Here is a 16,723-nt window from a genome sequence, read left to right as displayed (position 1 = left end):
GGGTTAATTGTTGGGATTGGGAGGGGTGGGCTACAGACCCCTCAGGCCTGGAGAGCAAAGCAGCCTTGTCTTCGACATGTGGTGTTACTCACGGGGTGAGATGGGGGGGGGTGGGGGGGGGGTACATTCAGGTGGGTGTTTTTTTATGTGTGGTTGGTTGTTATTTTTTGAGGAGAGGGATCAGATGCAGAGATTGTACAACCAGCAAACATTACCAGGCGTTGGTTACGGTCACACAACGCAGACATGACACAAGTTAATGTATCAGAGTTCTCCAGGCATTCCATATTGACCTGGAAAGTTAATGGGCTAGGTAATAATGTCAAGCGCAGCCTAGTCATGACATTTATCAGATGCTTTAAACCTGATGCAGTCTTCCTTAAGGAGCCCCACTTGTTGGGGGCCCGATATTTTCTAGGTCGAGGGGCTTATGCTACTCTAGCGCATGTGGGGTTCACCTCGGAATCTCGAGGGAGGGGGGCGCTGGGTGCAGTGGCCCAAACAGGTACTGCATGTTTCTTTACCTAGTTGCCGAGAAGGCTTTAAATTTCATTTTCATCTCAGACATTGGAGAAATTAGTCTTTGGCCCATATTTACAGTGGAGATAGTGCTGCTCTACCATGCCCCTACAGAGGCGGTATAGGTCAATGGTGTCCTCTCCTCAGAGTTTCCAACTGGACGGGGGACAAAACAGGGTAGCCCTCGTCCCCCCTCTTGTTTTCCCTCACCATAGAGCCTCTTGCCTGTGTGCTTCGTGGTCATCCTGACATCAGGAGGCTCTGCGTGACGAAGAACAGCACGGAAGAAAAAAAAATCTTACTGTATGTGGATAGTATTGTTTGGTATTGTTTAGTACATCACTCAGCCGGCAGAGACAATCCCAGTAGTTCTTCAAGTCTAAATTGTATGGCACCCATTTTGGGTACACTATAGACTGTGATAAACCTGTTCTATGCTGTTTGTGTCATTCGCTACACTTGCCCACCTTTCCTGGGAAGCTACAGACCGACACTGAGGTGGTTCAGTAACTTGGAATGTATAAGACTTCCTGTCAGGAGCCGTTCCTTGCGCGGAATATGGGGCAGGTAATGGCGGATTTACACACTGATGCAGAACTCTGGTGTGCATTACCATTAATAAAAATGGGCAGAGCTGCCATATTTAAAATGATCACTTTGCCAAAACTTGAATATCTCCTCCAAAATACACGTCACGGAATCCCTGATGAGCTCTTGGTTAGAATTGATGGGGAAATGAAAAACAATTATATGGAATTATGGGCACCCTCGGATAGCGCTTAAGACACCGCAATGTAACCCATACAGTGGTGTTCTATCCCCCCCCTGATATCTGAGAATATTGCTGGACAGCCCACTTAATTGTTATCAACAACTGGGTGTTTACCTCCCAAGACCATCTCACTTACAGTTTAGAAAGAACTCCATTCCTGAGGAGGTCCTATTTGCACTATCTCTATGGGGGAAAAGGTACTGGGTGGCTACTGCCAGCGACTCAGATGGCGATTGCAACTAGGACCAAAGCCATCAGGTGGATTTGCGAATAATGTGACTTGAGAGATGGCACTATGCATTGGGACGATTTTCAGAAAGATTGGGAAACTCAAGGACTTTGGAGCTTGGGACATGCTAGCCATATCTAAGATTGGTGTCCTACTAGAGAATGGGGTGGTCATGTGCCGCTCCGCTCCCTTCGGCGTGATTATCAGCTACAAGATAACCAATACCTCAAATATGCACAACTTAATCACTCATGTCGTGCGGAGGGCCTGGAGGTCCTCTACTTGCCCGATTATGCCCCCTTGGAGGGGAGGTTACTTATGGGGGAGATTGAGGAAGAGGCAGTTTCCTTTACATATAAAACGCTCTAACAAGAACATGCCTGACACACTGAAAGTTCAGGGAAATGAGGGAGAAGGAGGTGGGGGAGCTGGACAACACGGACTGGGAGGCGACTTGATGCACCGTAAAGAGGGGGCTATTAAATCCAGACTATGGCTTATACAGCTTAAAATTCTGCAACGAGTCTACTAGGACAGTGATGTCTACTATGACAGTGCTCACCTACACAGAATGGGGAGAGCAGAGTCTCCTGACTATTTGCGGTTTCGGGAGGGATAGGGGCACCTTCATGAACACACACTGGGGTTGCCCTGCCATTCACCTATACTGGGAAACAGTAGTGTGTGAACTCTACAGTGCTTTGGGTGCAGACTTCCCAGTGGAGCACAAATGTATTCAGAGAAACTGGAATTGGCTGGTATGATCGCACCTGTGGAGGAAACTGTTGGTTCAGGTAGTTCTGGATAAGAAAGCTAGTGCAGCAATACACCTCTGCGTGGATCAGAGGACCTTGAATAAGGATGTTATTGATAAGTTTTCTGTACCAAACATCACAGAAATTAGGTCAATATTAGGGGATGCAAGGAATTTAATCATCTTGGATCGGTTGTCCGTTTATCACCACATTAGATTATATCCGGATTCTCAAGATCTCACTGCTTTGTGAGGTTGATGTACAAGTTTCACAGGGTGCCTTTTCGTCTGGTTTCCGTCAGCTTTGGTTCCCAGAGAGTCATATTTTTGGTCTAGGGGAATATTAAGGTGTGCGTTGCTTCGAAGATGATGATCTTGTATTTGGTTCTACCTGATGCAAGCACAATAAGAGGGCTTGAATCGTCATTGAGAACCTTAAGAAAGCAAGCTTGACACAATGTGGTTATACAACTGTTTGTTTGGTAAAGAGGGAATATTCTATTTAGGTCATACAGTTAAGAAAAATCATAAAATTCAAAGATTAATTGCAAGACACCATCTGTAATTTATGCACTGAGCAATAGGGAGGAGATATTTTTTCTTGTCATGGTAGAATTTGTTAGTTTCTGCCTAGTTTAACAGAAAAGATCAATGAATTGAGCGATTTGTGCAGCAGTGGTGGGATGGTTTGTGGAACAAGGTGTGCATAGCTGAATTTAAACTGGTTAAATGAGAGCAGAGATGGGCACCTGATTTACAGGCTTTTGCTCCATAAAGAGAAGCAAGGGTAGTTATCAAAGCTAGCATTCAAGGGTTGAGAGCAGTTTTGCTACAAGTGGATGTGGGTGAGGAAAGCACTACTGTGCGTGCCTTGAGGTCATTAAGGGTTGCAGAAGTACATTATTCTGTCATCAAGAAACAAGTGCTGGCTCTCTGCTGGGCCATCAAGAAATTCAGACTCTTCCGTGGGTACGGTGTTCTCCAGTTAGACTGATCACAAATGTTGGTGAGATTTCTTTTTCCAAGAATGGTCAGACCTTATCTCAGCAAGGATCTGGAAGCGGGTGGTAGAGTTGCAGGTATACGGATTAAAAATGGAATACTATCCTTGCTACACGTCTCTTAACGGTTATTACCCCTCTGATACACGGAGACCAGTCTGGATTTATGCTAAAGCTAGCCACGCGCGATAACCTGCGACGCGTGGCTAATTGGATGGATGCTGTTCGAGACCGGGAGGAGACCCACCTGATCCTTTCCCTTGACGCTGATAAGGCATTCAATACCATCCACTGGCCTTTGATGAGATGCACTTTGGAGAAATTTGGATTCAGCTCGGGGTTCAGGGACTGGGTGGTGCCGCTATACACTGGGCCCGAAGCTAGGGTTCGGGTCAATGGAGCTCTCTCAAGGACCTGGCGAATTCAAAGGGGACTAGGCAGGGATGCCCCCTATCCCCCTTACTTTTTGCCCTTATATTGAAACACTTGGCCTGTGTTATCAGAGTCTACCCTGGGATGGGTGGTTTTGTAGACAAATCCAGACTGCTGGACGAAGAACGCATATCTTTATATGCGGATTACATTCTATTGTATGTGACGAACCCAACTGAGACTCTCTCTCTCAAAACCTACAGGTTTTTGAGGACTATGGGCGTTAGGCGGGATATATGATCAATTGGAGTAACTCCACCCTGTACCCGGTGGGGGGGGGGGGGGGGGGGGGGGTGTACGGGGGGGGGGGAGGGGAGTGGAGCCACAGATCTACCCGAGCTGTCTGCGATGGTCGACAGAGGGGTTTACATACCTTGGCCTCTACCACAGACGTGGCAACTAGCTTAGTACGCAACATCAGGTGGGTCCTTTCAAACATCCAGGAAGACGTTAGGAGATGGAGTAGGCTGCCACGGACGATTATGGGGAGGGCCGCCAGGTATAAAATGATTACACTTCCCCAGTTGCTTTACGTGTTGCAAAACACTTACAGTAAGATACCAGAAACAATGTTTATAAGTATGGATAGTGAATTGCGCCTGCTCCTCTGGTACAGGGCCCATCCACGCATTGCAATTCAAACTCTGCAAAGAAACCCATATAACGGGGGCTTGGCCCTCCCAGATATTAGGGCATACTATAGATCGTCCCATCTCATTCTCATCAATGGGTGGATCCACACACCTGGGGATCACTAGCCGTATAGGCTAGAAAGGCTGCAATTTAGAGAAAGTACACACCTATACTATATCTATGGTGGCAAGGAAAGTAGCTGGCTGTTACAAGCGACCCAAAGGGCATTAGAGCCCTGGAAGAGTGCCGAACATCAAATGAAATGGGACCAAAAACCTACCAGAGACCCCATTATGGGAGAGAAGTAGAGTATTCGAGATTGGAAAACTGAGACGCTTTAGGCAATGGGACTTAATTGGTATTTCTAAAATAGGGGATGTCCTAGAGAAAGGTATGATGACCTCATTCAACACACTCCAAGCCAGATATCAGCTCCATGATACTCAGGCATATGCATACCTCCGTTTGAAAGATGCATGGCTTTGCAGAGGGGCTGGATGGGGAGACAATACCCGAATATGCCCCGCTAGAGGGTCGACTCCTACAGGAGGAGATCCCGGCCAAAGCCATTTTGTTTACCTATAAAACATTGCTCAATAACATGCCTGACAAATTGGGTCCACTTCGAGCTCGATGGGAGAAAATCACTGGTGTAATAGACAACATTGATTGGGAGGCCGTTCAAAGTAAAATTCTACATCAAACTTATTTTGATAGAGCAAGGTTACATAAAATAGGGAGAGCAGCAAACCCGGATTGTTTCAGATGCCGCACGGAATGCAGAACATTCATAACACCCTTTGGGAATGCAACAGGATTCAGACCTACTGAGAAAGATTGTGAGAGAGCTCAATAATATACTGGAAGTCCAACTGGAGTTGGAACCAAAAATTCTCCTCCTGGGAATCCCTACGGACGTGGACATCCTGCGATGTAAACTCGTATTAGCTAACTTGGGGTTGGTGGTAGCCAAACAGGATATAACCAAATGCTGGGGGGCTCAACATCTTCCTACACTCAATGAATTGTGGGCAAGTCTTGATCTATATATAGTTGCGGAACAAGTGACATACAGGGCCACAGGTTGTCTTCAGAAATACCAGTACATATGGGCACCGTGGATAAAATACGATGGTCTGTGAAGGGCGGGGGGGGAGAGAAGAGGGAAGGGGACTATTGCCAGAAAGATTGGGGGAAGATCCTTGAATAATGTAATGTTTGACCTTACTGTTGGTAACTACGAACAACGTAAATGTGACCATCTATCCTTGTACACTCAGGTCGTTAGAGTCCATCTACAGACTCACCTGCAAAAGAAATATCGCTCTTATAATTGCCCTACAAAAATGTTGTGGACTGACATTCACTGTGTATCGTGTGTTCATGCTTTGTTGGACGTTTTGTTCTATTTTCTAAACAAAAATATATATATATTTTTAATAGAATTTATTCCTGGAGTCAAAAACAGCACAGCTGTTTTACCTAATTAGGTAAAGAGGAGGTTAAGGAGGGAGTTTATATAGATGAAGAAGTTTGGCTGGAAGCGTTGGTGTTGTAACTGAGGGCACACTCTCTCAGGAGGCGTTGAAGATTGAGGTTGCACAGGACAAAGCGTTGGCATCTTGCTTCCTCTAAATATTTGAGAACAGATGGCCAGAAAGAAACCTCTTGGATGAGGCTCTCCAGTCATATTGGGTGGTCAAAGAAGAAATGACAGAGGACGAAGATCTCCTCTTCAGAGGCAGTAGATAGTTGTCTCCTTGTGGCTTATGCAGTAATATTATTGACACTGCCCATGCGGGGCACTTGTACGCAGTAAAGAAACAGGAGACTTTAATCTGATTTTTGGTTGCCTGGTCTTGAATTGGAGGTCGAAAAGAGAATAAAAAAAGAAATACCTGGAAAAAGAGAGTTCCATTCATTACTCAAATGATGTAGGTGCCTTTAAGTTTAGTGCAAATTGCAAAAAACACAGTTGATGGACAGAATGTAGAACAATGTCATACATTCACCCCAGTACAAGGATCTGGGCCCAAATCCATCGTTTTTTTGCACTCCACACCACCCTGGGTTAGACACTGGCTATATGCAAATCAGCTCTGACCCGAGCTGATTTGCATATAGCCAGTGTCTAACCCAGGGTGGTGTGGAGTGCAAAAAAACGATGGATTTAGGCCCAGATCCTTGTACTGGGGTGAATGTATGACATTGTTCTACATTCTGTCCATCAACTGTGTTTTTTGCAATTTTCACCCCGAGTGGGCTGGGTATGCTCAGACGTGAGCCCCAGGCTCTCCACACCACTGAAGTCAAGCTATCCAGGCTGAATGAAGGCTGATAGCCAGAAACCGGTCCTTGGATGCTTGATTCCGGTCTGGGAAAGACATGGCTTGGTAGTTCGGACTGGACTGTTCCCATGAGGCACAGGGTCAGAGCTGATTTGCATATAGCCAGTGTCTAACCCAGGGTGGTGTGGAGTGCAAAAAACGATGGATTTAGGCCCAGATCCTTGTACTGGGGTGAATGTAGGACATTGTTCTACATTCTGTCCATCAACTGTGTTTTTTGCAATTTTCACCCCGAGTGGGCTGGGTATGCTCAGACGTGAGCCCCAGGCTCTCCACACCACTGAAGTCAAGCTATCCAGGCTGAATGAAGGCTGATAGCCAGAAACCGGTCCTTGGATGCTTGATTCCGGTCTGGGAAAGACATGGCTTGGTAGTTCGGACTGGACTGTTCCCATGAGGCACAGGGTCAGAGCTGATTTGCATATAGCCAGTGTCTAACCCAGGGTGGTGTGGAGTGCAAAAAAACGATGGATTTAGGCCCAGATCCTTGTACTGGGGTGAATGTATGACATTGTTCTACATTCTGTCCATCAACTGTGTTTTTTGCAATTTTAAGTTTAGTGCAAGCATTTACAAAAAATAAAAAAAGTAGAGCAGTGTATTATCAAATCTCAATTTCTCTCTCAATGGTAAGGGCCAAGGATCAACTTCCTTCTGAAAGGCAAGCTTTCAAACAGATACTGTTATGTAACACCATGTTTGTCCAAAGCAACTTAAGGGTAAGAGGTGAGGAAAAGCACCTCACTTTCCGAGCCTGTCCCTGTCCAATCAATTGAGGCCTCGCAAGGCGCGTGTCTTTTGGACTTTAAATGGATCCTTTACCTGTACAAGTAAAGAACTCTTTACATATAGTTTTGCGTTCTTTAACAACAGCTTTCCAAAGGTTGTTGTCAGAACAGCACCAATGTTCTGTGGTACCACTGAAAGGGCATGGAACAATTTAGTATCTACCATAAATAAGAATATACATAGACTCCTTTATTTAGGAGGGTCACTTTTTCAGCAAAAAATGTGGCATTTCTCAAACTCCCTTTCTGTCTCCTTCCTAAAACAGGTCTCACTTGGCTGGGAGTTACTGAGCAAATACAATTCCAGTAATACACACTAGTCCTAGACTTACCAGCATGTGTTCTGCATCTTTTAACTGTTTCTGCAGCTGCTGAATGTCACTATCCCTCTTCTCCACTTCTTTGTGTAAGAGCTGCATCTCCTCATGCACCTTTCCTTGTTCAAAAGCCAATTTCATTAGCTCTTGAAATTCTCCATCTCTTTGAATAAGTAAATCCAGGATCTGCAATGGATGAGGATATGATTAATACACATAATATCTGGAATAATTTCAAAATATGGGGATATTTGTGGTATAAATTACCTTACATGAACCAAACAATGCTAAAAAAGAAAACTCCAAAATGAAAAAGCAGTTCCACAACACTTTTAACTTTCCAATCCATTATATATTTAGAAACTGATCTATATAATTACCCATTTAATAGCAGAAAAAGTAACAGCAAAGCGGATTTGGCCAATATGTCAATCTCTTAATAAGGTGCAAAGTAGTAGGAAAAATGAAATTTACGAATTAAGAGCCAACACAAGTCAAAAATATGACTTCATGTGATGTTTAGATTTAACAGGATTTAAAATACTGCACACACAGTTAATAGCAGCACAATTAACAAAGGTGGCTTCTGAATTCATATTCTCAATTTTTCTACAACAGGAATTTACTAAAGGAATTTAAACACCTTTTAAAATGCAGAAGAGTTTACTGCATTACACTCATTTCTAGGGACTACTTTTCATAAAGAATGGATTTGTGTCTCTCCAATTATGCCTTACAGATATAATTGCAGTAATGATAATAGCAAAACATTTCTCAGTATATTTAGAGTACTTCATGATGCACAACATAATTGTAACAGATAAACAGCCAATTTAATTGAATACATCTGTTTAATGTAAGCGGTTGTGCATACAAGTACCCGGAAAATGAAGACACTAAAGGGGAAAGAAAAACAGATCTTCATGTCCTCCTAGCTGCCAAGTTTTCAGATTCCTTATGTGTGACATTTACATGGTTTCAGAGTAATGAGTGACATTCAATAACGAAATGTGTGACACTTTCTCACAAGCAAAACCAAGGAATGAAGTGGACACAAAGAGATAGATCTCAGAAACATCTAAAAATATGTTGTAACTGCTACAAAACACCTTAAATCTAGAACACTAACCGACTGGTCTGTCACATCCTACATCTTTACATGCACTCCAGTGGAGCTGCTTGCAGGACCACCGACATACTACACTGCTGTCTCAATGTAAAATTGCCAGACCATGTCTAGCTACATACACCTTACCAGAACAAGACTTATTACATTCTAAAACCTGCATGAAACCTTTCATGGGTATACCACATTACACCACTCCAAACAGGCTTTACTCCCTAGCAGTGCTTGATCCTTCTTGACTTGTGCACTTTTTTCTGCACTTTTATATAACGCGGGCTGCTGGTGCTTGCGACCTCTGCTGCTGCCGGGAGAAGGGCTGGATGAATTGACTGGGCCCAGAGCCCCGGGATGAAATGCTGCGCCGGGCTGAGGCTGCTGGGACCGGACTACAGCGGACGCGGCGTAGCTGTGGAGTCCGGCTGAGGGGAGACGCCGTGCCCGGACGTTGGGTGCCGCCTCTGCACTGCATGGTGGGGGCTGAAAGAGCTGGAAGACTAGCATGTCCCGGATCCTGCGTAGTGAGGCTCGCATACGCAGCCGAGACTGAGTGTGGAGCACAGGCCAAGCCCAAACAATAGAAGAGTTGCAAGAGGAAGTGGCAGTGAGTGGTGCCGCAGGGAGTCTAGCGCCCGGACCCTGCTGACTCCAAGGGAGACGGCGGAACGTCCAAGACTACATGAGTGGCGGGGTTGTGGCTGGGCGACCTGCTTAGAGGGGGGAGACAGCCCCAGTGGCTTGCCTGCCCTGTTGTGGTCAGACCCTTCCGAACCAGTTGGGGTGTGGGGGTGTCTGGCAATTGTTGGCCTATGTGAACAAAGTGAACTCCTGCTCAGAGGCAGGTGTGAGAGCCCTGGGGCTGTGAGAACATGGGACTGGAGGGAGAGCTGCTAGCCTCCCCCACCGGCTGACTTTATTCCGGTACGGAGAGGAGGCACAGGACAATGCTCGCGGCCAGAGATGGCCCATGGGACACCTGTTGGCCTGGAGCAGCAGGGGAGACTTGCACTGAAGGATAGGTGAGTGGGTCCTGCATATCAGTCACTAGTGCAGATTACAGGTCTGGCCTCCCTGCATATCGAGGAGGGGAGCTGAAGCGGTGGCATTGGAAGGCGATCGGTGACTGTATCTGGCACGAACCAGGCTCTGGAGTGTCGTGCTGCCACAGCAAGTGAGAATTGGTAGCCTGACCCCCTGGGGCCTTGGAAAGAGAGAAACCCTGTCCCCCAATTGGGGTGTGCCCCCCGAATTGTTAAAAGTGGAACCCAGCAACTGGCCTCAAATTCAAGCTGCAGGACTGGCCTCATAGTGCCCTGGGTGCTGGGAATTGCTGAGATGACACCAAGGGGAACAGAAATTCTCTTGAACTTATATGCTAATAGCACAGAGCACATGGCAGAAACAACTCCTACTGGCCCTTGACCTGCCCTCTCCCGATCCCTGGAGGGTGAATTCCTTAGTGACCATCAGCTTGGGTCTGGTAGACCAAAAGTGTGAATTCCCTCAGACCTGGTGGGTTAGGCCACGAGCAGCGCCGATTGGAGACCACGGGTGAACAGTGCTTAGCTGCGGAGCAGAGATGGGTAAACCCCGGGGGAAACAAGCTGGGCGATCCCAGAACAAGACGAAGACCAGCCAGAACAGGCGCGGGGCAGCCCTGAGCCCCTGCTCTACTCGGATCCTATCCAGCTGCAATTGTCTAGGATCCTGGAGGCCATCTATGACATGAAGGCCATGTTCCACCAGGACATTAGTACAGTAACAGTGGCCCTTGGGCTCCTCCGAGCAGAAAATCAAAAACTCAATGTAAGGGTGAAAGTGGTGGAATCGGGGCTTGAGGACCTAACGCCTGCCCACAAAGCCCTTATGCAGCAGGTGGAGGAATTAACCAACAGGGTCCGGACCTTGGAGCGCTGAATGGAGAAGGACGAAGTCGTCGAAACAACGCGTTGATACTTGGCCGCCCAAGGGGCTTGAGGATGGAAACATGGTGGTGTACCGGGAACCATGGTTCAAGGAAGTGGTGGCCCCTGGGGCACGGACGCAGTTCTTCACTCAGGAAAGGGTGTACCGGGCCACCCTTCGCAACCAGTGGTGGCCAGACTGCTGCACTATAGAGATAGAGACATCCTCCTGTAGAAGGTCCGCACTGATGGCCCATTTTTAGAGAACAATGCTAAGGTCTTGATGTGCCCTGACTATAACCTGGAGGTCCAACGAAAGCACGCCTCATACCTGGAGGTCAAGAAAGCGCTCAGAGAGGAGGGTATCCAGTATTCTCTTATGTTCCCCGCCAGGCTCCGCATTGTTGTAGATGATAGGACCCACTTCTGCGACGATCCCAAAATGGCTTGGGACTGGATAGAGGCCTACCGAACAAAGACGAATGGGCCAGGGCCTAAAACCCGGCGGGCGATAAGGAACAGGCGCCCCAAGAAGCGCACTCAGCGATTATCTGCGCGTATCGCGGTGAAGAAACCAAATTCCTCGCAGACAGAATGAGAGGGGGCTGCGGCACTACAGGCGGTTGCTGAAATTGCCTAGAAAAGTGGCTCCCTATCTGAAGTGGGGTCGGGATCCATGAAAGGGACTTTAGGTTCGGTATCAGATACGTCATGCAGGATCAGCCTGGAACTCCCAGTGGTGACCCCGAACACGGCAGATGACATTATATAATGAGAGATGGTCACCCCGGATTGGTTATAACTCTAGGTCGGTGCGGACGACGCTACCACGCATTGCAAAAGGGATGCATAGTTTTGCTGAACTCCACGCAGCCTTGTTAGTCCACGATCCCCTTGAAGGCTCAAACAGACTGGTTTTGGCCTTCAATGCATTGCATTACAGTACATTTGGATTTTGGACAGATGGCCGTTGCCAGGATGCTCTGGGGCTGGGGAGCTGTAAGTTGGGACTTATATGTTTGCTTTGTTATGTTCCTCATGCGTGCAAGAATACTGTGCTTTAGGCCTTAAAGGGACTAAAAAGGGTATGAGAGCCCAGTGGGAGGGGAGTCCGGACCTACCCAAAAGGGCAGTTATGAACCAGGGCCTGAAAGTACTTGCATGGAATATTAGAGGGATGGTATCTATGTCCAAGCACCACAATATACAGGTATTTGAAGCGTAGGGGAATACAGATAGCGCTGTTGTAGGAGACACACCTCATGCAGGGTCAGGTGGGGAGTCTAAAAAGGAGATGGAGAGGGCATATCTTTGCCACTATGTTTTCAGCATACGCCTGGGGGTGCCGGTATGGGTCCGTCGGGGGTCACATTTGAGGCAACATGTAATTTCAGAAAATACGTGAGCTCCTTCTATGCAGATGATTTGTTGATATACTTGGGACACGTAGTGAGGGGGGCAGGCACTGCCTTCGTACCGTTGGAAAATGTTGGGTCTCTGGGTTACCCGGAATAAAAAACATCTGTTCCCAGTGGCCGAGGCCTCCCTTAGACCGGGGGAGTTCTCCAAGGAATATAAATGCACCTCCAGCACCTGCATATATTTGGGTATCCAGATTTTTTATTCACTGGAAGATATGAATGAGGGCAACTTGGGCAGGGTGCTCTAGCGTGGCCTTTTGGACTTCACTGAGACTCCCACTGATGGCCAGAGTGTCACTGACCAAAATGGTCATGCTGCCCCGCCTCCTGTACTACTTTGCTAATTTACTGGTGCCGATGCCAGCGGGGTGGTTACGGACGCTGGATGCGCTGGTACGAGAACTTATCTGGGCAGGCAGAAGACGCAGAGTATCACTGCAGACCCTGCAATGCACAATGAGAGTGGACTGGGCGTGCCTGTTTTTGAATTTTACCAGCTGGCTGCACAGGAGGGGACCTACCTGGCGGAGCCAGGGCAGCTCCCACGCCAATTATTGGCGAAACTGCTCAACCAGGCCACAAGAGTCCCATATAAACAGACGTTACAGTCCACGGCTCAGCAATGTTGAAAAAGATGCTTGACAAGATTGCCGGCCACCCCAAGATACTCCCCGATGCTACAGCTGGTAGGGTTGCCTTACGGTGACCGGCAAGCAATCTTGGCGACAGAGCAACTGGCGCCCTGGACAGAGGCTGGGATAGAGACAACGGGAGATTGCAACCTAGATAAATGTTTAATTCCCTTTGCTGAATTAGTGGAGAGGAGTAGCCTTCCCCCAGGCCAGTTTCTTTTGTATGAGGTGATGGCGTGGGCGTTCAGGAGACTGTGGGGAACGGGAAGAGATGAGCAAGCAACGCATTTGGTTCTCTACTCCTTAATCATACTGGGTACAGCAGGGCACCAAATGAAGTAGTTTTATGCATCACCTCGAGGCGTCCTTGTCTATGATGCACAAATTGAAGGATGATGGGAAAGTTCCCTGAACAGGACGCTTACTGATTCAGAATGGCATAGAGTACTGGAGTCTCTCAAGAAGATATCTTGTAGCGCCAGTCTTTTAATATACCTTCAATTCAATTATGTACAAATGACATACATGACCCCCCACTGCCTTCAGGCCGCCTTTGGAGGAGGTCCGAGAGGCTGCCCGAGGTGTGGCCAACTGGATGCAGACTTTCTCCATATGACCTGGAGCTGTGCGTCCCTACAAAGTTTCTGGCTAACAGTACTAGCCAAGATCAATGATACGCTAAATCTAGAGGATGACTACTTGGCAAAGGTATGCCTACTCGGCCTATATCCTAGACCGCCTAAGCGCAGTGGGGAATACTTTTATTGATCTGTTCGTGGCACTGGCCAGGAGGCGAATCGCGATTAACATTGAAATTAGCCACGGGACCACAGTACTACATGGATACAAGAAGTGTCTAGATGGAAGCGAAGGGTAGAGCACTGGTTAGGGAGGAACTGAGGGGACTGCGTCAGAGCCCAATTGCTGAGGCATGGAAGGGCACATTGTTTAACTGGGACCACCGAGCTGCCCTAATAGCGATAATGGTGAAAGTGGGTCCTCCGCGGAGTAAGAAGCGTGTACACTGGGGAGATGAGAGGGCGAGACATGGCAAACGACACACAAGGGACACGGAGTGCTGAATCTAGGTTCCTTCCCCCCTCACCCTATAACCCCCCAGGACTATAGAAATGATAATACATATAGTGGTACATGGCTATAGGGACCTGATCGACATTTATTATAGGCTAGATGTCCCTGCCAAGAAGAGATGACACCAACTCCCCCACCCTCGCCATAGTCAGATTTATGGGCTCCCGCAAGCAACGTTTGAGGCTGTTCTTCTCAATTTTTTTTTTATAATTTGATAATTAGTGAATCTTTTGCCATACTTGTTGCATGGAGTTGCCGGTGACTCCCACAGCACTCCCTAATAGTTAGTGAGCCCCATAGAACGATGAAAATTACACGAGCAAACGCAGCGATTAGGTGGGCCATATTAGATTAGAGCTCCTGTGAGATACACAGGGGTGATCAGATGATTATCGGAAAACGTCTCAAATACATGCATTACTTGCCACCTATTACATAAATGTGACAGTAATAGTGTTGTAATATACAACCAATGCCCAAGTGAGAAATACTTGGAATGACTTGTTTCATTTGTATTGTATGACATTTAATATCGTTTCTATGTCATGTATGATTATAAAATGCCAAAAAATATATTAAAACAAAAAAAGTATGCATTTATTTTTAGATTTTAGGCACAAGGAGATTAAGTATGTTGCCCAGAGACACAGGGTGTTGAGCGCGACGCAGAGACTCAAAACTGGTTCTCCAGTATTAAAGCTGGTAGCTCTGACTGATAGGCAAATGTTCACTTACTAACTGGGAAATGCTGCAGGTCCAGTGTAGTGGTCTCTAGCAGTGCCTTGTTAAATTTTTTGTTTCAGTGCTGATGCACTAGTATTGGTGTCACTCTAATAGGCATGAACTAATCCTCTGTCTTGACGGATTCATAGAGCTCAGTGAAATTCGTGGTCTGAGCTGATTGTCACCGTCGCAGCCAGTCATGGACAGTCACAGGCTGATCCGAACCTTTAAAGACAGTGACGCAGCGCTCACCTAGACTGTGGCTGTACACAAATCAGTTCCTCTCTGACCCCGAAGACACATGGCAAGATGGCAGGTAAAATGTTGCGTACTTCCCAAGCCCCATAGCGCCCTGAGCAGCGGTGATGTATTGCCTGGTGGGCCCAGGCTGCTGGAGTATTGGAGAAGATAGGCAGAACTTTCAAAACATGTGGACGGAATGAGGTACCACTCATTTTGTCGGACACAGCAAGGAAATACTAAAGCGGTCATCCGCCACCTCGGAGCCACTCAGACGCACTTCTTGCACAGATGGCAGTGGTCACAACAGTCAAAGTACGGCCCCCGGGATCAATCTGAGAGCACTGCCGGGAACTCCGTATTGTATTTGTTAATGCCACTGGCTGCGATTGACCACCTGGTACACAGCACCTTATAGCTACACAGCTGTCGACAAGCTGTATTTTTGGGAGACAGCACAATGCACCTACGTCTTGCTGATTAAATGCAAGTCCGGTTAAGCACACCTTGTGGGGTGGATCTGGGGTGCTGTAATGCGTGACTAACATTTTAGTGCAGTGCTAAGGACGCCACACAAAAATGCGTTAGTCTAGGACCTGATGTGTGGTACTTAGCAGCAGTGTGTCCTAAATCTTTATATATAATACCAACACTCATCAGATGAGCTAGACATTCTGTTCCAAGTCTACATGATACAATGAGAATATAAGGCTGTGGTACTCAAAGTGCGTCTTTCCTGACCTTCACATGCAGTCCCAAGCTCAATGACTGCACAGGGTTTCTGTTTACTTCAGAAAGCACTTAATATTAAAAAATATGTTAAATGAAAGGGAAAGAGTTTATTCACAAGCTAACTGAATTAAAAGTAAAGAAGCAAATAAGGTGCCATGCAAACCTCAATTTAGTAACACCATCATGTTTTATTATATCTTACAACCAAAGTGTAAAAATAAGAAATAGTATTTTCAAAATTACAAAAGAGTATTTCATTAACATGCAGAAGCGTTACACCTTAGTACATCAGAATGATAAGTGCATTCAGAAGTATTTTATTTAAAATGTATTATTTTTAAAAATGAGGGTAGAAATATTCATACTTCCTCACACCCTGACAACAACGTCAATAGTGAACTAAGGGGCAAGTCAGTTGCCACGTGGTACCCTCTTCTCTGGGTGGTCAGGGTTGTTATTATACATGGACAATATAGTTTATTAAATCAAACACAGCATATATCCTGAATTTGTGTATTTCAAGGTGCTCCTATAAGAAATGATGAAGAAAATGGAGGCAAAGTGAAATTAGGCAATTGCCTAAAATCAAACAATTGGGTCAAGTGGATAAGCCGGGATTTATCATAGGTTTTCTGGTTTCACGTTGTGCAATACTATTGCAGTTACATTCAATCATCAAGTTACTTCCTTTTTTTCACTTGTCTCTCCCATGGTAGCGACACCAAGCAAAAAGTCTTACCCCAAAGTGCGGTAGAGATAGAAATTCAGCTACATAATAGCACAGTATTAAAAAATCTATGACTCTTCTAGAGACATGGGCTTAACTTGGAGTTATTTTGAGAGTTTCTTTACATACTTCCCTCTATAACTCACTGACCACACCATGTATGTGATTCACTTCCCCTATGCACACCTTAACCCTCCCCCCCGTCCACCCCCACAAAGCCCCACTCCCACTCTGCTGCCATTAATGCAGCCCTCGAGCACACCACAGACCATAGTTTGTGGCCCCTGGGGAAATGTTAGTGAGTATCAATGGTATAAAGATTTAGCAAAGTGGGCA

At 46.5% G+C, this 16,723-nt stretch overlaps 1 protein-coding gene across 1 annotated transcript in view; it reads right to left on the bottom strand.

Annotated features, from left to right (window-relative positions):
* Positions 1 to 16,723, bottom strand: part of MED4 (mediator complex subunit 4) — a 122,525-nt gene that overhangs the window by 65,404 nt on the left and 40,398 nt on the right. Inside the window, exon 3 of the mRNA XM_086934989.1 lies at positions 7,809 to 7,979. Within this exon, the coding sequence (XP_086791115.1) occupies positions 7,809 to 7,979 (171 nt within the window). The remainder of the gene's footprint in view (positions 1 to 7,808; positions 7,980 to 16,723) is intronic.

The sequence above is a fragment of the Lissotriton vulgaris genome, chromosome 8, assembly GCF_964263255.1.
Source record: "Lissotriton vulgaris chromosome 8, aLisVul1.2, whole genome shotgun sequence".
In the NCBI taxonomy this organism is placed as follows: Eukaryota; Metazoa; Chordata; class Amphibia; order Caudata; family Salamandridae; genus Lissotriton; species Lissotriton vulgaris.
Note: the sequence above shows the minus strand (reverse complement) of the source record. Positions and strands in the feature narration are given on the sequence as shown.